Genomic DNA, 21347 nt, shown 5'->3' with positions numbered 1-21347 from the left:
GCTTTTGAGCAAAGGCCTGCAGGGGGCAAGGGAGTAAGCCCTGTGGGTATCTGGGGCAAGAGAATCCAAGGAGGGAGAAGGGTGAGTGCAAAGGCCCTGAGGCTGGAGGGTTCAAGGAACTGAGAAGGCCACAGTGGCTGGAGAGGTGTGAGCCAGGCAGAAAGGGTGGGAGAACGTCAGATGTGAGAGGGGAGCAGATTGTGTGGGGCCGTGTGGGCCAACGTGAGGATTTTGGCTTTGACTGTGAGTGAGACAGAGATCACAGGAAGGCTCTGAGCAGAGGAGGGATGTGAGCTGACTTGTGTTTTAATGGGATCACTTTTGTTGGGTTTGAAAATATACTCTTGGGGGTCAAGAGCAGAAGCAGGAAGATCAGGGAGGAGGCTACTGCAGCAGTCGGTTTGAGAGATGGTGGGGGTCAGAGAGTAGCCAGCTGGGGAGAGGTGGTCAGATGCAGGGTGCATTTTGAAAGGAAAGGAGTGAGGGAGGGAAGGAGGAAAGGGAGGAAGAAGACAGAATGGACAGATGGAAAGACAGAGAAACAGAAAGATGAACCTAAAAGTGATCTCTCAACCTTTTAAATGGGAATACAGTTTAAAAATAAAAAGGCTTTCGTTACTGGGGCTGTCTTTCCCTTCCTTTGTATAAAATTCTCCAGAATGGGCCAGACTCTTGTTAGCATTGGAAATCAGCTTTGACCTATGGTCACAATTCACCAGAACCCCTGGAAGCCAAATCCGATTTCAGGGACTGAGACAATGGTAAGACGCGTGACCACGGGGGGAGTGCGAGGTTTGGGGACTCAGGCCTAGCCTTGCACACTTCAGGGCACAGTGGGAACTCCGTGGCGCTCTGGGTCTATCTTTAGTGGATCTACTTTTCCTTCCCTGGCTCTAAGTGGTTATAGAACTGCCCCCACCGCCCAGCCCAAAATGGTCCTGGAGGGAGGAGGTTGTTCTTAAGTATCTGCTTCACTGCCCAGCCATTGTCTGCTCCTCTGCTTTGCATGGAGTGGGCAGAGCAGAAGTCTCCCATTGCCCCTCCAGGCCCACTTTGCCCCTGTCTGCCTGCTCTGAGCCCAGGAGGGTGCCCTGTGTGCTGTCCATCCACCTGGCTTGCTTGTCTCTGGGACCATGGGAGGTACCTCCAGGAGATGGGGCAGGTGCTGGAGTATGATCAGCTCTCCTGCATCCAGCCTCCACCGCCCATACCTGCAGAGCTCCATACACCTCTGCCCTTGGCTCTCTACCTCCAGCCTTCTCATGAGCTGCAGACCAGATGGACACACAGCACACACCTCAGCCCAGAGTCCTGTGGAGCCAGCGGCTCCCTGGATGCCCAGTGTGTTTGTTTCCTAGAGCTGCCATAGCAAGGTACTACAAACTGGGTAGCTCAAAGCAACAGAAATTTATTGTCTCACAGTTCTGGAGGCGGGAAATCTGAAGTTAAGGTGCGGACAGGGCCTCACTCCCTCTGAAGCCTGTAGAGGAGGATCCTTCCTTGCCTGTTCCAGCTGCTGGTAGCCCTGGGCCTTCCTTGGCTTGTGGCAGCATCACCCCCATCGCTGCCTCTGTCTTCACATGGCTGTTTTCCCTCTGTGTGTCTCTCTCTCCTTATAAAGACACCAGTTGTGTTGGATTAGGGGCCCACCCTCCTCCTGTATGACTTCTTCTTAACTAATTACATCTCCAATGACCCTATTTCCAAATAAGGTCACATTCTGAAACACTGGGGGTAAGGACTTCAATGTCTTTTCTTTTGGGGGACACAATTCAATACATAGCACCCATTGAGCACCTTACCCTCACCATATCCTAACTGATGCCATACCTCCAACTGGGACCTGGATCAGAGACCTGGGTGTCATCCAGATGTTGCCCTTCCCCTGGGCATCCAGGGTGCTGCTGGCTCCGTGGGAGTCTGTGCTGAGGGGAGAGTTGAGTCTAAATCTTGTTTGAAGGCCATGAGAAACCTGGAGGTAGGAGCCTCAGCAGGTGTCTGGAGCTCCAAGGGTGCTGGAGGAGAGAGAGGTCAGGGTGTTAGTCCCTTAGCTATTTTAGTATCCTCAGTGCTCCTGTCAACTACCCTGCGATTTAATTATCTGTTGAATAAATGACAATTAATTAAAAAATGAAAACAAAAATGTGATGACCAGTATAGTGTCTGTCTCCAGCCTTCTCTTCTGTGCTCCAGACCCAGGTGTCCAGCAGACACTTGGACGCTTCACCTCAGATGTCCCCAGGCATGTGGTATTCCTCACATCCCAGACTGACCTCACTTTTCTTGGTCTAAAGAATCCACCCTTCCTCCCAATGTAATTCTCCCGAGGACTGAGGACACCACCCCAGTTGATTTCTGTAATAGCTGCCCACACTTTCTCAGAGACGGGTCCTTTTATTAACCTCTTCTTGTCACCCCTCGGGGATGCCATCTGCTTCCTGCCTGCTGCAGCCATTGGTGGGAATTAGGAAGGGGCACCCCTTCCTCCAGGTGGACAGAGCCCCACTTGGGCCAGATTCTACCTCCCCTAGGGTTGGGTGCCCTTGTGCTAGGCTCAACCTGCCACAGTGCACACCACAGCTCTGGGCTTGGGGCTGCTTTTTTCCCTACTATTTGGTTTAACTTGGGAGTCTCTGTTTTGGGCAGAGCTAAATTTTGGGGAAAGGACCTTGTGAGCAGAGGTCCTTAAATGGGTCTTTGGTTCTCTATGTAGCTAGTGTATGTGTGAGCAGAATGCACAGGCAGATTTCAGAGTTTAATAACACACGGTAAAGGTCAGGTTTTCAGCAGGGTCTGCAACATCCTGAACTCTGTCCACCCCATCTGCCACTTTGATCTTATCTCTTATTCATCCCCCCTCCCCCATTATTCTGCAAACACAGCAGAATCTCAGTCCCACCTCAGGGCCTTTGAATTTGCTCTCCCATCTGTCTGAAATGCCCTTCCCCCAGATATTCTGGTTTCCTCATTTCACTTGGACTCTGCTCACAGGTCCCCTCTGCATGATGACCCAGTATAAAATAGCCTCTTCTTTTGCTCTCCATCCCAGTACCCTGCCTTGTTTTCCTTCATTGAACTTGTCACCCACTTGACATTATATTATATACAAAAGAAACTAATGTTATTTGCAACATTCTGTGCATGCATGCATTTCCCTGGGGCAGGGACCATACTTTTCAGCACCTCTCCAATGGAGTCTGGGAGCCTAAAGTTTAATAACTACCAAATTGTCAGTCCTGCAAGACCCATAGTCTTCTCAAGTGGGAGTGGGACCCCCCAGACAGTGCCTGAGGAAGGACATGTAAAGGGAATCTGAGGTCAAGGCAGAGGCTGGAAGGAACTTGGGAACAAGTCCACAGGCAGGAGGATGTATGAGGGCAGGTTGGGGAGGGAACCCAGGACTCCTCCCTCCCTCACCTCCTGCTCTCTCCCCCTCCTCCCCTTTCCCTGTTGGGGCAAATGCAGCTCCCAGTTCCCTCTGAAGGTGGCGACAAGACAGAAACAGGCACAGCGATTTCAAAGACAACTAGAAATGCTCTTTATTCACCAGAGCTCAACACCCACGGGCCCCCAGCCCTGAGGCAAAAACAGAACAACTTAAAATCTGACTGGGGCTCTTCTTCTCTTTGCCCCTAAAATAAAATCTAGGCAGTTGCCATTCCCATCCGGGCACTCAAACCCCTTTCCTGTCTTAACTGTTGGAAGATGAAAAACACAGGGGAAAAAAATGACCTTTAGCTAACTATGACAGAGAAACACACCTCTAGCTGGGGGAAAGGACCGTCAGTGGTTTGGGGTTGGGGGTAAAAGCCAAGTGAAATGGGATGAACTATGGGAAGAACAACCAGAGGGATTTGAAGGGTGTCAGCTCACCCCCAGGCTCTGCATCCCCAGGTACACCTGCGAAGACATGCACTCCTCCAGTCTGTCCCCCTCCAGCTCCTCCTGATGGTGGGGCCAAGGGCAGGGAAGGAATGAACCAGTGTGGTCCATGATGAAACTGTGCGTCTGCAAGTGGCTGAAGGTGGCAAAGGCTGCTCTCAAGTCAGTATCCCATCTTGAAGTTCTTGGGTGGGAGGGTTCAAGCCGGCCTTGTTCACAATCTCCAAATTCTGAGCCCTGGCCTGGGAGACCACAGTGGAGTCCAGTAGGTCCAAGGAACCAAGAATTCCACAAGGAATGGCGCTTTGGGGCTGAGAAGTCAAAGGGCCGGGGTAGTGTCACCAGCAGGCCTCAGAAGGCCTAATGATCCATGGACTGTGGCTCAGAGGAAGCCATAGGGCTATGCAGTCCAAGAGGCCGGGATCCTGCTGCCCTCAGAATCTACAAACACCCACCACAGGACAGAACTCTAAGGGCTGAGAGGGCCAAGGGGCAGGGCTGGTCAGGCTTGCCAGCAGCCGTCATCGTTTCAGGATTCAGCAGGGATGGTATTCTGGGGCCAAGAAGTTCTAAAGGGCTGGGTAAATGGGGGAGAGGAGTTAGGGACTTGGTAGGAACAGAACCAGTAGGGTTAGGGGTGTGGGTGATCGACGGTTTCTCACGGTCCTCAGCGCTTAACCTTGCGTCCAGCTGAGTTGCGCCCACTGCGGCGGTACAGAGACTGCTGGCCACCATTGAGCGGGCAGTACTTGAGTGTGTGGGCCTGGCCACCAGTGGCCCCGCACACAGGACACACGTAGTGCCTCAGGATGGGACATACTACCACGCCCTCTGGTGTCTTCAACTGGTGTGAGGTATAGACGTTGCGGGACTCCCCATTGTGCTTGCAGAAGTTGCACAGAGCGGCTACGCCCCCGCTGGCCCCTGCCTCCCTCAGCTGCTGATCCTTCCCCAACTGGGTCCCGGCTCTTGGCTGGTCAATCTCTTGGGGCTCCAGGCTTTGCCCCCGTTTCTGGATCAGCTCCAACACTACTTGGCTCAGGTTGAAGTAGTCCTTCCACATGTCAAAGGGTGGCAGCTGCATGGCACCCAGGCAGCAGTGGTGGGTGGCTGAGAGGGTCCAACCTAGGGGCCAGCAGGCAGAAGTAGCAGGAGCTTTCTGGAGCAGAAAAGAGCTGCACCCACTTATATACTCCCCAGAGACTCTTCTAAGCAAAGGTGGAGCTAAGGATTTAAAGGGCCCACTCCCTGCCCATGACTCCCATCTGACTCTAGTCCCACCCAGACATCTGGAAGGTCATTCTCCTGGTCTCTGTTCCCTGCTCTGCCTCCAACGTGCTTTGTATCTTTTGGAAGGATCTTTCCACATCCTGGGCCTCAGTTTCCCTATCTGTTCATGAAGGTCCATGTCTGCAAATATCCCCCACCTCCCTTCCTCCTAGGCTAGAGGGCCTGCTCCTTCCATATACTCTAGAGCCATTCCTGATGGTAATAACAGCTTTTTACTATGAGCCATACACTGTGCTGCACAGTTACCTGCACGATCTGATTTAATCCTCACAACTCCATGAGAGAAACACAGTTATGATCCCATTTTATAGATGTGTAACTGAGGCTCAGAGAAGGGAATTCACTGGCCCAGAGTCACATAGCATGTAAGTAGCAGAACTGAGTCTGTGGGGTTCCAAAGTAAGTGTTCCTTCTACCTCTTTTGGATCAAAACCTTCTCTTTCATCATGTCCTAAACTAGGAGCGACTTATTCAATGAATATTTATTGGGTGCATACGGCAGTGTTCAGTGTTTTATAAACATGATCTCTTTGAGCCTCATAACCACTGAAGGAGGTGGGTACTATTACTATCATTTCCACTTTACAGAAGAAGATTTGAAGTTCAGAGAGATTAAGGAATGTACTCAAGGTCACTCAGCAGGGAAATGGCAAAGTTGAGTTTCTTAACCGCTCTGGGAATTGGGAATTGATGTTAGAAGCGGAAGAGGAACTTTGCATGGGACAGTCTCACTTAGAATGCCCTGCCTAGGCCCCATCCATTGTCCCAAATCCTTCCTGGCCTTTGGGACCAAGCAAAATTCTTGCCTCCACCTGCCCCATCTCCAGGGATTCTTCCTCCACTAACAGTCTCTATTGGTTGCCTTGATATTCAGCACATATTCATTGAGGCCCCATGTTGTGTGCTGGAATCTCAGCAGTGACCGAAGTACCTGCTTCATGAGCAACAAGTCCAGCCGGGGAGCAGCCAGCAAATGAGAAAACACTAGACTGCAAAGACCTGATTGCATATAAACAGGGTGTTCTGGGACCAGGCTGGGCTGTGAGATGTGACCTGGAAGCTGAGACCATAAAGTAGAATTGTTCAGAAAGAGGAACATAAAATATAGAGACCCTGAAATTTGGGAGCAGCAAGGAGGCTAGAGTGGGCAGAACAGAGTGAGAGTCCCAAGATGAGGTTTTCCCCGTTTACAGGGGCTGGTTATCATCAGATTGTGGATCTCCCTTAGGGGATGTTTTGGAATTGATGGGAGCATTTTGAGTTTGTCACAGTGATTGGAGGTGTGTCTGGATTTAATGGACAGGGACCAAGGATGACAGCTATCTCAAAGTCCACTCAGCCAAGATCTGTCCTGGGCCCCACTTAACTTTCTAGTGTCCTACTGGATACCCATGTAGGCAAAAAAAAAAAAAAGAAAACAAAAAACCCCCCAAAAAACCCCCACTTGTAATGATCCCAGTCCAAAACTTAGTTATGTTTTATATATAAACACAAAGTGCTTTTTGCAGTATTTTAAGATAAACTGACTTTTCTTGAAATGCAACCACTGTGTTCATTGTAGTCTACCTGTTCTTGGTTTTTGGGGAAATTTATCCAGTTATTCACCATTTCTAGGAGCCATATCACTGAAGGCAAGGCTGATGGTGGTATCTGTCTCCAAACAACACACCATTTGTTCTATCTCATTCGTGGTGAATCTACACGCAGAGGCTAGTGTCTGCCTGATGAGATGACTTTTGGAGTGGCCCTGTGCCAATGGTGCCTTTCTAAAATAGATATTATTTTATTATAAATTGTTGTCTTTTTATTTCTCCTTTATATTTTAGTTAGGACACGATATTGATTTTTGAAAATAAGATTTTCACATTGGTGGGCTATATTTTACCTATGAGTATAATTTCAAGATACTAAAGGGGCATTTCAAAATATTATGTAAAGTGGATGTTGGATCTTATGGGGTTAAAAATCAGGGGTGCAGGCCAAGTCAAACTGTTGCTATTCACCTTTAGAGCAATAGGGAGCCACTGAGGGACTTAAGTAGGAAAGAGACATAATGAGAACTGTGATTTAGGAAGATCCTCCTGTTGCTGTTGATTGAATGGGGCAGTAGGTCTGTCGCTGCCATCTCACATTGTCTTGGTTTGGTCAGGGAGCAAAGTCTGAACAAAGTCAGTTGAGAACTCCCTGATGGCGTAGACCATATCTTGCTTCCAGAAAGGGCTCAATAAGTGTTTATTGGGTGAACTTATTGTCTCTGTGGATGGCTCATGGTTGCGAGGTGACAAAGGGGGGAATTTGTGAATGTCATAGGAAAGGTCTTGTGATGTGATTTCCCAGGTTTTCCTTTTTTGGGGGGGGGTGTCGAGTATGGGGATCTGAACCCTTTGACCCTGGTGTTATAACACCATGCTGTAATCAACTGAACCAATTGGCCAGCCATCCTTGTTTTTAAAAGCAAGGTTTTTGTTGTTGTTGTTTTTGGTGGCTGGCTGGTACAGGGATGTAATTTTCTTTTGAAGTAATGATTTGGATGATGACTTTGATGTCTGTTTTCCCTGGTAATCTGTGAATCTTGGGAATTCAGGGCCAGGGCTGTCTTGGTCACTGAGGGGCTCTAGAATTGCTCAGCATGGGGTGGGCATAGAGCAGAGCAGGAGGTGTCAGCATAATGAATGAATGGATGGAGGTAACCTGACTCCCCAGACAATGTTAAATATCCTTTCTCTAAATGCCCACAGACAAATAAAATGTCTTTCACATGGGGGATTCTTATGTCTTGAGTGCTTATGATGTCTTTCAGTGCTCAGCTCTAACATCTCCTCCTCCAGGAAGGCCTCCCTGACTCCCAGGTTGGGTCAGCTGGTATCTCTGGTTGACTTCATCACAGCCCTGCCCACTTTGAGTCATCACTGACTGGTGAGTCTTCCTTTAGACTGTGAGCCCTTGAGGATAGAGCCGGGGCTGTTCCCACAAGGCCTTTTATGTACCTCATGTCATTTAACAAGCATTGCTTCCTTGAGTTAAGCATTGTTATTACTCCTGACTTGCAAAGGTGGCAACTGATGCTCAGAGAGGTTAGGTAACTTGTCCATGGTCACACAGCCAGCAGACACCAAAGTTGGGATTCCAACCCAGGTCTTCCTGAGTCCAAAGTCTTTGTCCCTTTACCATTGCCTTGTACTGCCTCAATAAATACTTGTCAGCTGAATGAATGAGGGAATGAATAAATGAATTAATCTCAGAGCTACAAAGGGTCTTCCAGATCATCTGGTTCAGCTCACCCCACTTTCTTATTTTACACATGTGGAAACTAAGGTCCCAAGATGGGAAGGTTCTGTAGCTCTTAAAGCCACAGTTCCTAGCCCAAGGTCCTGGGATTCATGCATGCACCAAACACTTTCTGGAAACCTGATAAATATAAGCACACAATGGTGGTATGATGGGCTGTGAGGCTTTCTGCCAGTTCATCTGTCTGATGAGCTGAGTCAGATCCCCTGCTTTATAACGTTGGGGTCATTGGGTTGGGCAGTGGGGTGACTTGAGCACAAAACCCCCCACAGTTTGGGGAGGGAGCAGCATCGTAGGTAAGCGCTCAGTAAACGGCCCTAAGTTCAAACCAAGCTCTACCACCTGCTTGCCAAGTGGCTGTGGGCTGGTTATATAACCTCTCCTGGCCTCAATTTCCTTATCTGTCAATCAAGGATGATATCAGCACCCGTCCCAGAGCATGGGCTGCAATTGTGATTGTGAAGCCCTTAGCACAAAGCCTGACCCATGGGACATGCTCATTAAATGTCAGCTGTGATAATTAAGACACAGTTAAGGCAATAATCATAAGGGGATTCATTTATTGAGCCAACAGCATGCTCAGGGATCTACCTTTGTCATCTCTTTGAATCCCCCCCAGACCCTGTGAAATAGGGTCTGTTAATAGTCCCATTTTACAGATGAGCATAGGGAGGCTCAGAGAGACAGCGGGGCTTGTCCAAAGTCATATGGACAGTGAGTGGCAGGCTAGAGCTCAAACCCAGGGCTGTCTGACCCAGACCCAGGACATCCACCTGCTCCCAGTGAGGAGGCACACAAGCCTGCTGTGAGCCAAGAGCCTGCGTAAGTGGTCAACACAAAGCAGCAGAGCTTGGGGGGACTTGCCAGGTGTAGGGACAGACTGAGGTGGGAAACCAGTAAAGACAGGGGTATCTGAGTCACACAGCTTTTCACAGAGGGAACAGATGAGATCTGTTGGCCACTGATGGACATACTTGAAGACACAAGAAACCGTGGTCTGCCGTATGGAAGAACAGGCTTTTGGATGGAGGAGCCATGACGAACATGGGGGCCTCTGTGCTAAGTGTTTCCTACAGAATCACAGCTATGAACTTCACCTTGGGAGATGTGAGTCCCCTTGTGTGTCAGGGCCTGAACCCAATGACCCAGTGGCAGTCACTGCAGCAGTGACATCCACTGGACATCCGAGAGTGATGTAAGAAGAGGCAAGGTTTTCAAGATTCCATGACTCTCAAAATAATCACACCCATTGTTTGGAGAAGCCCAGATTCTGTTGCCTGCAAGTCTGATTTATTTTTTCTTTATCATTTATTTATCCCCACCTCGTCCCCGGCAATTATTTTCTTCCAGGACTCTGTTATTCAGGCCCTGGCTTCCCTTCCTCCCCTCCTAGTGTTTTATTGGATGAGTCAGTTGAAGGACACCCCTCTACAGACAAGACATTTTTCTGTGGTGTGGTTGCTGCTGTGTGTGAAGGGAAAGCTGAAGATGATACTGATCAGAAATTTATCAGTCATGGTGTTTACTCCATCATAACCTCCACCTCCTCTCCAAGGACAGGAGACCACTCTGCTGACCAGACTCCAAGGCTCCCTGTTTACTTGTGAGTTTCCTTCTCAGCCTGAAGCCTAGCAGAAAACCTCTCGTGGGGGTGGGATTCAGAGAGGGGCCAGTTAGAAACGCTGACAAAAGGTAAGAAACCCAGAGAAAGAGGAGAAGAGATTCATAGACAGGCAGCAAGGACTCCCAGAGAGGCCAAGGGATTCCTGCAGAGACTAAGACAGGGGATGAAGACCAGGGGAAAGACAGACCCCCCCCGCCCCCCCCCCAGCCAGTGAGGTCATGGCCATTGTCATTGTCCTGGTGGTGTCTATGGCGTGCTCGCCTACTCGATCTAATAAATCCTCACAACATACCTGTCAAGTATCTTGTAACATAACATTTCCCCAAGAGCAGGAAATTGAAGCTCTGAGAGGTGACATCTCTCTTCAAAGTCATTCAGTTAGCCTGGACTCAAACCCAGGTCTGCGGAGAGAAGAAGGTCAGGTTCCCACTCACAGTATCTAAGGAGACAGAGCCTACAGGAGGGAGAGAAGACAAGAATAAGGTGATACGTGGTGTGGTGTTTGGGAGGAGGGCCGCTGCAGCCAGAGAGCTCGGTTCAAATCCTAGCTCTGCCAGTTGCAACTGTATGGCTTTGAGCAAGTGATGTCACCTATCTAGGCCTCTGTTTCCCCCATTTCACAAAAAGGGAGATTATCGTAAATTCCCTATTTTGGGACTGTTTTGAGGATGACAGATGACAATATAGGTGAGTCATTAGAATAGGTACATAGTGAGCATTAGGCACTATTTTATTTTATTTATTTATTTATTTTTTAAAGATGACCGGTAAGGGTATCTTAACCCTTGACTTGGTGTTGTCAGCACCACGCTCACCCAGTGAGCTAACCAGCCATCCCTATATGGGATCCGAACCCGTGGCCTTGGTGTTATCAGCACTGCACTCTCCTGAGTGAGCCACAGGCCGGCCCCATTAGCCACTATTTTAAATTTTATTCTTTCACTCAAGATTTTACTGAAGAGTGCTAGGCAGAGAGATGGAGCACAGAGAGATGGAAAAATGTTTACTCATTCATTCAACAGATATTTACTGAATATCTAATGTGTGTCTGAATATCTAATTCATTCAACAAATATTTACTGAATCTCTAATGTGCACTGTTGCAGGTTTTAAAGACACAGCAATGAAGAAAACATACAAAGGGCCAGCCCCGTGGCTCACTCGGGAGAATGCGGCACTGATAGCGCCGAGGCTATGGGTTCAGATCCTATATAGGGATGGCTGGTGCGCTCACTGGCTGAGCGTGGTGCTGACTACACCGTGAGGAGGGTTGTGATCCCCTTACCGGTCAAAAACAAAACAAACACACACAAAAAACATACAAAAATCCCTGCCCTCACAGAGCTGAAATTTTAGACAGATAACAAATAAGATCTAAGACGAAGACAAGGGGCCGGCCTGAGGCTCACTCGGGAGAGTGCTGATAAGACGAAGACAAATGGGGGAGAGGGTGGGGAAAGAATAAGAATAAGATAAACGAAGTGTAGTATGTCAGGTCAGGCTCCACGCTATAGAGAAAAAATAAAGGGAGATGGGGAGTGCTCAGGGGAGGCCTTTTGGAAGAGGTAACATTTGAGAAGAATCTTTATTATTATTATTATTTTATTACTATTACTTTTTAAAAAGATGACTAGTAAGGGGATCTTAACCCTTGACTTGGTGTTGTCAGCACCACGCTCTCCCAAGTGAGCAAACCGGCCATCCTGATATAGGGATCCGAACCCGTGGCCTTGGTGTTATCAGCACCACGCTCTCCCAAGTGAGCAAACCGGCCATCCTGATATAGGGATCCGAACCCGTGGCCTTGGTGTTATCAGCACCGCACTCTCCCAAGTGAGCAAACCGGCCATCCTGATATAGGGATCCGAACCGTGGCCTTGGTGTTATCAGCACCGCACTCTCCCAAGTGAGCAAGGGGCTGGCACATTTGAGAAGAATCTTAAAGGACGTGAGTGTAGAGCTAGGGCTCGGTCTCACAGACCCCTCGAGCCCGTTGTCCAGACTAGGTCACAAACCCTTCACAGGCAGGTCTATGAGCTAGGTAATAGATAACGGTCCTTGGAACAGTGGGTGAAGAAATAATAGGCTTTATTCAGAGCTAGGAGCCGTCGACCTAATATGGCTTCCCCCAGCATCCTCCAGAAGCTTCCCGCATCTGCACCATTAGTCCTTTTTACTCAAGTCCATAATCCAAAAAACCAAAAAATACAAAAAAACCAAAAAAAAACCCTGGATGCACATGCGCAATCACATTAGACAATAACAAGGATCACCTGTGCACATGCGCACACCCACCTCCGGTGCTCAGCAAGACTCCCAACATCCAAGGAGCCCTGGCCATTTTCCTTATATTTTCCCCACAGTGAGAGAGGGAGGCTTGTAGATATGTGAAGAAGACAGTCGGAGACAGAGGGAACAGCTGGTGCAAAGGCCCTGAGGTCAGAACGTTGACTGGTGTGTTCAGGGGACATTGAGGAGGCCAGAGTGGCTGCGTGGATTAAGAGAGAGGATGGGAGGAGGTGAGAGACAATGGAGGCGAGATACTGCAGGACTCTGTGGGACGCTGGAAGGACTTTGGGTTGTGCCCTGAGTGAGTGGGAGCCGTGGGAGGTCTGAGCGAGGAGGAAAATGATGGCTCAGGATCTAACAGGGTCCCTCTGGCTGCCGTGTGGGGGAACACACAGTGGGAGTTGAGGGCAGAAGCTGGGATCATGGTGAGGCCAATGTGAGAGGTGACGGTGGCTGGGCCAGGGAGGAGGCGGAGAGGAAGCATTGAGAAGTGGCTGGATGTCGAATGTGACGTAGCAGCAGAGTGAGATTTTTAAAATATAATTCAGATTTTGTCACTCCTCCTGCTTAAAACCTTCTCTTATTCCCTATTATCCTCAGAATAAAGTCCCAAAACTTTAATGTGGCCTATAGTTCCCTAGGTGATGTGTGTCAGGCCCCCTCCCAGCCCCTGTGATCCCTCTGTGATCTCATGTCCTATCATCTCCTTCCATTGCTCACTCTTCTCTAGCCATGCAGGTGTCCGTTCTAACCCTCAGCTGTGCCTCAGGGCCTTTGCACTTGCTATTTCCCTTTCCCTGTACCTCTCTTCTCTTCTTGTTTTTTTATAAATAAATTTTATTGTGTATATTTGAGGTTTACAATATAATTTTATATGACACATAAAGATAGTAAAATGGTTACTATAGTGAAGCAGATTGACACATCTGTCATCTCACATAGTTACTGTTTTTGATCACAAGAGGAGCTAAAATCTACTTATTTAACAGAAATTCCTAATACAATACAGTTTTTTGTTTTTCTTTTTTTAAAGATGACTGGTGAGGGGATCTTGACCCTTGGCTTGGTGTTGTCAGCACCACGCTCTCCCAGTGAGCAAACAGGCCATCCCTACATGGGATCCGAACCCATGGCCTTGGTGTTATCAGCACCGCACTCTCCCGAGTGAGCCACGGGCCGGTCCTACAATACAGTTTTATTAACTGTAGTCCTCCTTGTGCATTAGAGCTCTAAACTTGGTCATCCTGCACATCTGCTACTTTGTAACCTCTGACTTACACCTTCTCATTTCCTCCTATACCCCTGACTACCTGCCAGTGCTAACCACTGTTTCATTCTCTACTTCTATGTATTTGACTTTTTTTAGATTTTTTTTTTAAGATTCCACATATAAGTGAGATTGTGCAATATTTTTCTATGTCTGGCTTATTTCACTTACCGTAATGTCCTCCAGGTCCATCCATGTTGTGGCAAATGGCAGGATCTCCTTTTTTTAAAAAAAAAATATGTATTTTTAAATTTGCCACATAAAGATCAAGGGTTCGGATTCCTGCACCAGCCAGCTGCCAAAAAAAAAAAAAAAAAAAAAAAGATACATAATAATTATACATATTTATGGAGTATTGTGTGATATTTCGATATATGTATATACTACGTAATGATAAAATCAGGGTAATTAGCATATCCATCACCTCAAATCTTTCACCTCAAATCTTTATCATTTCTTTGTGTTAGTAGCATTCAGAATCCTGTCTTCTAGCTATTTGAAAAACACAGCGAATTATTGTTTACTGTAGTTACTCTACTGCTGTGGAACACTAGGGCTTATTCCTCCTATTTAGCTGTAATTTTGTGTCCATTAACCAACCTCTCCTCCCCTTCCCTCCTCCCCTTCCCAGCTTCTGTTAATCACTAGTCTACTCTCAACTTCTATGAAATCAAATTTTTTAGCTTCCACATGTGAGTGAGAACATGTGGTATTTGTCTTTCTGTGCCTGACGTATTTCACTTAATGTCCCCCAGGATCATCCATGTTGACACAAATGACAGGATTGCTTTCTTTTTTAAGGCTAAATAATATTCCATTGTGTGTATATATATATATATACACACACCACAGTTTCTTTATCCATTCATCTGTCAACGGACATTTAGATTGTTTCTGTATCTTGGTTATTGTGAATAATGCTGCAACGAACATGGGAGTGCAGATATTTTTATGAGATGGTGATTTTATCTCCTTTGAGTATATACCCAGAAGAGGGATTGCTGGGTGGCATGGTAGTTCCATTTTTAATTTTTTAGGAATCTCCATACAGTTTTCTGTAATGGCTGTACCAATCTACATTCCCACCAGTAGTGTACTGGGGTTTCCTTTTTCCACATCTCCTTGTTTTTTTGTAAATCTGACACCCAAGCATCATCCAAGTCTTGGCCCACAGGCAAATCGGCCTTCCATGGCCACACTCTCTATGGAGCTCGCCCCCTCCCACCCAGGTCCTCACTGTTTCATCTCTATTTCCTCTTTAATTACCCTGTTAACCAGACACAAAGAATGATTGCCTACTGTAATGACGAATAAGCTAACTATGCTGATCTAACCACCACACATTGTACACAATTATGAAAATCAATGTTGTACCCCACATGTATGTATAATAAAATAAATAAGTAAATAAAAGACAAATTAGCCTGTTAACACATCAGCTTGTTCACTACACCATGAGCCTCGCAGGGCATTGTTGGGCATATTCTCTGCTGTATTCTTAGGCTTGACATATGGGCAGTATAGATACGTTGATTTTTGTTGACAGAGTTGAGGCTACCTGTGCATGGGGGCTCCATAAGGAAGCCTGGGGGATCCTTCTAAAGCAGCAACCATGGAGTCAGACAGACAGATTGGGGCTCTCCCCCGATTCTGCCCCTTACTGGCTGTCACTTTGGGCATATTGACCTTCCCTCTCTGAGCCTCAGTTTCCTCCCCTGTAAAATGGGCTGAATAACTGGACCACACATAATGCTCAGATGCACACATAATCCTAGAGGCTGAGCTTCCTTCAGTTTCTGAATTCTTTAATATTTGCTGTCATTTGTTTTTACCCCATGAGAAACAATGTAAAGATCAAAATCATCGCTGATATTTGTTGAGCACCTACTATGTGTCAGACACTGTTCTAAGCACCTGTTAACTCTGATTAGCATGTGTTAATTCCTTTAATCCTCACAACATCCCTAAGAAGTGGGTGCCTTTCTTTTAACCCTGCTGAGGCACAGCCAGGTTGTAGAACTGTGACAGCATTCACAGTAAGTAAGAGAGCAAGGATTCCAACCTGTGACTCCAGCGTTCATGCTACTGCTATGTTGTCTCTCAATGAAGAGGTGAGCCGTGGGGAGTTGTGAGGATCCACTGCATTCACTCGTTCATTCACTCATTCATTCATTCGTGTACAAGTGGCTCCTCTGTGATAAGTGCTGGAAACACACCAGTGAGACTGATATTAAATGAGTCATCACACAGACAAATATTTTGTTAGAAAAACAACTGACCCAGCAGGAGAATAATTACCCCTATTTTTCACATGAGGAAACTGAGGCATGGAGAAGAGATATCACCCAGCCCGCGTCATACAGGGTCATCAGACTATAAACTAGAGTTTAAACCAGTGTTTCTTTTTTTCTTTTTTCTTTTTTTTTCAAAAGATGACCAGTAAGTGGATCTTAACCCTTGACTTGGTGTTGTCGGCACCATGCTCTCCCAAGTGAGCCACGGGCTGGCCCTAAACCAGTGTTTCTTAAAGTGACTTCCCTGACCACCTGCATCCAAACACATGGGATGCCTGTAAGAAATGCTGATCTGTGTGCATCCACCCCATGTGATTCTGAATCACTGCAGGTGTGGCTGGGGATTTGTAATTGCAACCCCCTCTCCCTGCTCCCAATTCTTTTTTTTTTTTTAATCAGCTTTATTGAGATATAATACACATACCACAGAAATTACCATTTAAAGTGTACACATCAGTGGTTTTACGGTCATGGTGTTGTGCAATCATCACCATTTGCAACACTCCAAAAAAACGTTGTGCCCATTAGTAGGAACTTTTCACATCCCCAATCCCATTCAATTTCCCCCTCCAGCTTCAAACAATCATGTACTTTCGGTCTGTATAGACTTGCCTTTTCTTGACACTGCATGTAAATAGAATCATACAATATTAGTTTGGCTAGAAGTCTATCAATTTTATCTTTTCAAAAAACCAGTGTTTCATTGATTTTTTGGATTCTTTTTCTGTTTTCAATCCTATGATTCCTGCTATTCTCTTTATTATTTCCTTCCTTCTGCTTGCTTTAGGTTTAATTTATTTATTTTATTATTATTTTTTAAGTTCCTTAATGTGGAAGAAGAGATTATTGATTTGAGGATATTTTTGTTTTGTAATATAAGCATTTAATGATATAAATTTCTCTCTAAGTATTACTTTGGTTGAAAAAATCCATATATTATGATATGTTGTGTTTTCATTATCATTTCAGTTTAAAATAGGTTTAATTTCCCTTGTGCCTTTCTCTTTGACTTATGAGTTATTAAGAAATGTGCCACTCGTTTTCCAAATATTTGTATATGTTCCACAAATCTCTCTGTTACTGATTTTCTGGGTTAATTTTGTCATGTTCAAATGGTTATACTTTGTATGGTGTAGATTCTTTTAAACATGTTGAGGTTTGTTTCATGACCCAGAATATGGTCTGTTTTCCTATTTGTTCCATGTGCAATTGAAAAGTGCCATTTGGGGTAGAGTGTGCTATAAGTGTCAATTAGATTACGTTGGTTGATCTCTGTATGACTTCAGTATATGAAAACATGTTTTGTGACTCATCATATAGTCTGTGGTGGTGAATATACATTGTGGACTTAAAAAAATGTGTATTTTACAGGTGTTGAGCGTGCTTTACAGGTGTAGAGTGTAATGTTCTATAAATGCCAATCAGGAAAATGTGGCTAACAGTGTTGATCAAATCATTTATGTCATTACTGATTTTTTTGTATGTGTAGTTATTCTATCATTTATTTAGGAAGGGGTATTAAAATCTTCACCTATGACTTTGAAAATAAATAAATAAATAGAATCAAACAATACGTGCTCTTTTTTGACTAGTTTCTTTTACTTAGTATATGTTCAAGGTTCATTCATGTTATAGCATGTATCAATGCTTCACTTATGTTTTTGGCCAAATAATACTCCCATTATATGTATATGCCAAATTTTGATGATCTATTCCTCAGGTAATGAACATTTTGGGCTGTTATAAATAGTACTTCTATGAACATTAATGTACATGCTTTGCGTGGACTTAAGTTTTCAATTCTCCTGGTTATATAGCTTGGAGTAGGATTGCTCAGACATACGGTAACTCTTTTTAAGATTTTGAGAAAATTCCAAAAATTGCATCAAATTGTTTTCCAAAGCCACTGCATTTTACATTCTCACCAACAAGCTAGGGGGTTTCCAATTTCTCTGTATCCTCACTCATACTTGTTGACTACCTTTTGATTTTATCCTTCCTAGTGAGTGTGATGTGGTACCTCACTGTGGTTTTAATATGCATTTCCCTAATGAGTAATCATAATGAGCCTGTTTCTATGTGCTTATTGTATGTCATGTGTAGTGGATTGAGTTATGTCCTCACCAAAACTCCCTAAGCTTGAATTGTGTCCCCCAAGTTTTATGTATTAGAAACTTCGCCCCCACTGTGACTGTTAAGAGGGTGGGAAATCCTATTATGGTAATTGAAAGGCAGAGCCTTGAAGAGGTGATTGGATTGTAGGACTGTGCAGTAGTGAATGGATTAAAAATGGTGGTCAGGGGTGTGGTTTAGAGGGCTTTAAGAAAAGAGAAGATTCTGTCTTTTGCTCTCTCTGCTCTCTCTCCTTCCACCATTGATGGAGTTTGGATGTATTGTCCCCTCCAAAACTCATATGGACATGTGATCCCCAATGTGGCAGTGTTGGAAACTGATTCAGTCACGGGGGCGGATCCCTCATGAATGGATTAATGCTCTCCATGGGGGAGGGGGGATTAATCAGTGAGTTCTCGCTCTGTTAGTTCCCGGGAGAGCTGGTTGTTAAAAGGACCCTGGCACCATCTCTCTCTCTCTCTCTCTCTCTCTCTCTCTCGCCATATGATCTGCTTGTACCCGCCGGCTCCCGGCCACTTTCCACCATGAGTAGAAGCAGCCTGAGGCCGGTGCAAGATGCGGCTGTCCCAGAATCATAAGCCAAATAAACCTCTTTTCCTTATAAATTACCCAGTCTCAGATATTTGTGTTATAGCAACACAAAATGGACTAAAACAACCATCTTACAATGTGAGACCCTTGGGTCACTGTCGCCACCACCAGATGGCCTTTGGCCTTCCCAGCCTCAGAAACTGTAAGCAATAATTTTGTTTTCTTTATAAATCAACCAGTTCAGTGTACTTTGTTATAGCAACACAAAATGAACTAATACATCATGCTTATACATTATATATTGTTTATTATGTGTATGTGTATAACTTGGACAAAGTCTTTTCATATACTTTGCTCATTTTTCTTACATTAATAAATGTTACTTTTCGAGCAGTTTTAGGTTCACAGCAAAATTGAGCAGTAAATACAGTGTTCCCATGTACCCTGTGTCCCCACCCATACATGACATCCCACACCAAGTGGTATATTTGTTACAATCAATGAACCTACATTGATATATCACTATCCAAAGTCCATAGTTTACTTTAGGGTTTACTCTTGGTGTTTCACATTCTATAGGTTTTGACATATGTGTGACGTGTATTCACCATTGTAGTGTTCTGCAAAATAGTTTCACGGCCTGAAAATCATCTGTGTTCTGTCTATTCATCCCTCCTTCCCCCTAGTCCCTGGCAACAACTCATCTTTTTACTGTCTCCATAGTTTTTCAATTTATGGAATGTCATGTAGTTGGCATCATAGAGTATGTAGACTTTTTAGATTGGCTTCTTTCATTTGGAATTATGCATTTAAGTTTCATTCATGTCTTTTCATAGCTTGATCTTTTATGCTGTAAAAATAAATCCCTTCCCCTCCTGCACGGACAATGACCTCAGGACCCAATTCTGATGTACCAAAGGGAGGGCTGGACTTTCTCAGTGACTGCTGTGTCCCTAGCACTACTTGGTATAGGGCCTGAGTAACTCCCACTCAACTGTCAGAGCGCACAGAGTAGGTGAATGTTGAACAAACAAATGAATGAATGAACAAATGTATGAATGTCAAGACTTTGGACTGTGTGCTAAGAAGGGCACTGGGAAGCCAAAGAAGGTTCATAAGCAGTAGAGAGCCATGGTCATATCTGAGCTTTAGAAAACACTGCAGGCTTCCTCTCCATTCTGGAGTTTTGCATGTGCTGCTCCCTTTGCTTGAAACATTTCTTTCTTCCTTTTTTTTTTTTTTTTTTTTAAAGATGACTGGTAAGGGGATCTTAACCCTTGACTTGGTGTTGTCAGCACCACGCTCAGCCAGTGAGCTAACCGGCCATCCCTATATGGGATCCGAACCTAGGGCCTCGGTGTTATCAGCACCACACTCTCCCGAGTGAGCCACAGGCCGGCCCTGCTTGAAACATTTCTACCCACTAACTCCTACTGCTCCTTCAAACTTCAGCTCAGATGTCCCCTCCTCCAGGAAGTCCTCCCTGACTCCCAGGCTGGGTCAGGTGCCCCCTCTGGGCTCCAGCAGCATACTATGCTTCCTCCATCCCAGTCCTGGCAGCTCTGGGTTGTCACTATCTAGGGATGGGTCTGTTTCCTCTACAGGACTAAGAACCCCATGAGAGCAGGGCCAGGAATGTCTTGGTCACAGCTGTGTCCCCAGCACTGCCCCACACAGGGATGGGAACTCAGAGAAACCTTTTTTGGATAAATGAATGAAATCAAAACTAGAACAGATGAGGGGACAGCTGAGATGGGGGCCTACCCTAGCCAAGGGCTCTGTCTCCTATACAGTGCTGACTCTCTTACTCTGAGAAAACAGTTTTTAAGTTTTTCTCCAGCTTCATCTTGAACCACTTTCTCTTTCACTGCAATCACCCAGAACTTCTAGATGGAGCAAAATTAAATAGACCAGGGTGGACTGGGAGAAACTGCTGGTGATTACAACACAGCATTTCAGTATTCTAGTATTTTAGTATAGCTTTCTATTTCAAAGTACCAAAATCTAATATTTTTGTTAGAGTCATACTTTTACTTCAGTATTTTTTTTTAAAGGACTAACTTCAAACAATAGACTGTGGAAAGGAAAAATAGAAATTATAGAGTGGAGAGACCTGGCAAATACTACCTCAGCCAAGTGATCAAGGTTAATGTGTGTCAAGTATCATATCAGAGGTACATGGTTATCAATGTTATGTCACCATGTACCTCTGATATGATAGATGAGAATGGCATTCTGGCTTTGTCGTATTTGTCCCCCAAATCCATAACTCCAGTCTAATTATGAGAAAACACCAGACAAACTCAATTTGGCCATTCTGCAAAATACCTGACCGGTACTCTTCAAAAGTGTCAGGGTCATGTAAAACAAGGAAAGACGAAGAAACTGTCCCAGGTTAGAGGAGTCAAAGCAGAAATGACTAAATATAATGTGTATCCTGGATTGGATCCTGCAACAGAAAAAGAACATTAGTGAAAAAACTGGTGAAATCTGAATAAAGTCTGTAGTTTCATTGTTAGTATTGTGCCAGTGTTAATTTTGGAGCTTTGATAAATATACCATGATTACATAATATGTTAAAATTTGGGGAAGCAAGGGCCGGCCCGGGAGAGTGTGGTGCTGATAACAGCAAGGCCACGGGTTCGGATCCTATATAGGGATGGCCAGTTAGCTCACTTGGGAGAGCGTGGTGCTGACAACACCAAGTCAAGGGTTAAGATCCCCTACTGGACATCTTTTAAAACAAAAC

General features: G+C 45.4%; 1 protein-coding gene across 1 annotated transcript; it reads right to left on the bottom strand.

Moving 5' to 3' along the window:
• Positions 1 to 4549: 4549 nt before the first annotated feature.
• On the bottom strand, positions 4550 to 4966 carry NANOS2 (nanos C2HC-type zinc finger 2). Its single transcript, XM_063109254.1, has one exon. It carries the CDS (start codon positions 4964 to 4966, stop codon positions 4550 to 4552), a length of 417 nt encoding a protein of 138 aa, XP_062965324.1.
• Between the last annotated feature and the right edge of the window lie 16381 nt (positions 4967 to 21347).

Source organism: Cynocephalus volans, chromosome 10 (genome assembly GCF_027409185.1).
Source record: "Cynocephalus volans isolate mCynVol1 chromosome 10, mCynVol1.pri, whole genome shotgun sequence".
In the NCBI taxonomy this organism is placed as follows: Eukaryota; Metazoa; Chordata; class Mammalia; order Dermoptera; family Cynocephalidae; genus Cynocephalus; species Cynocephalus volans.
The sequence above is the reverse complement of the archived record's forward strand: the minus strand, read 5'-3'. Positions and strand labels throughout refer to the sequence as shown.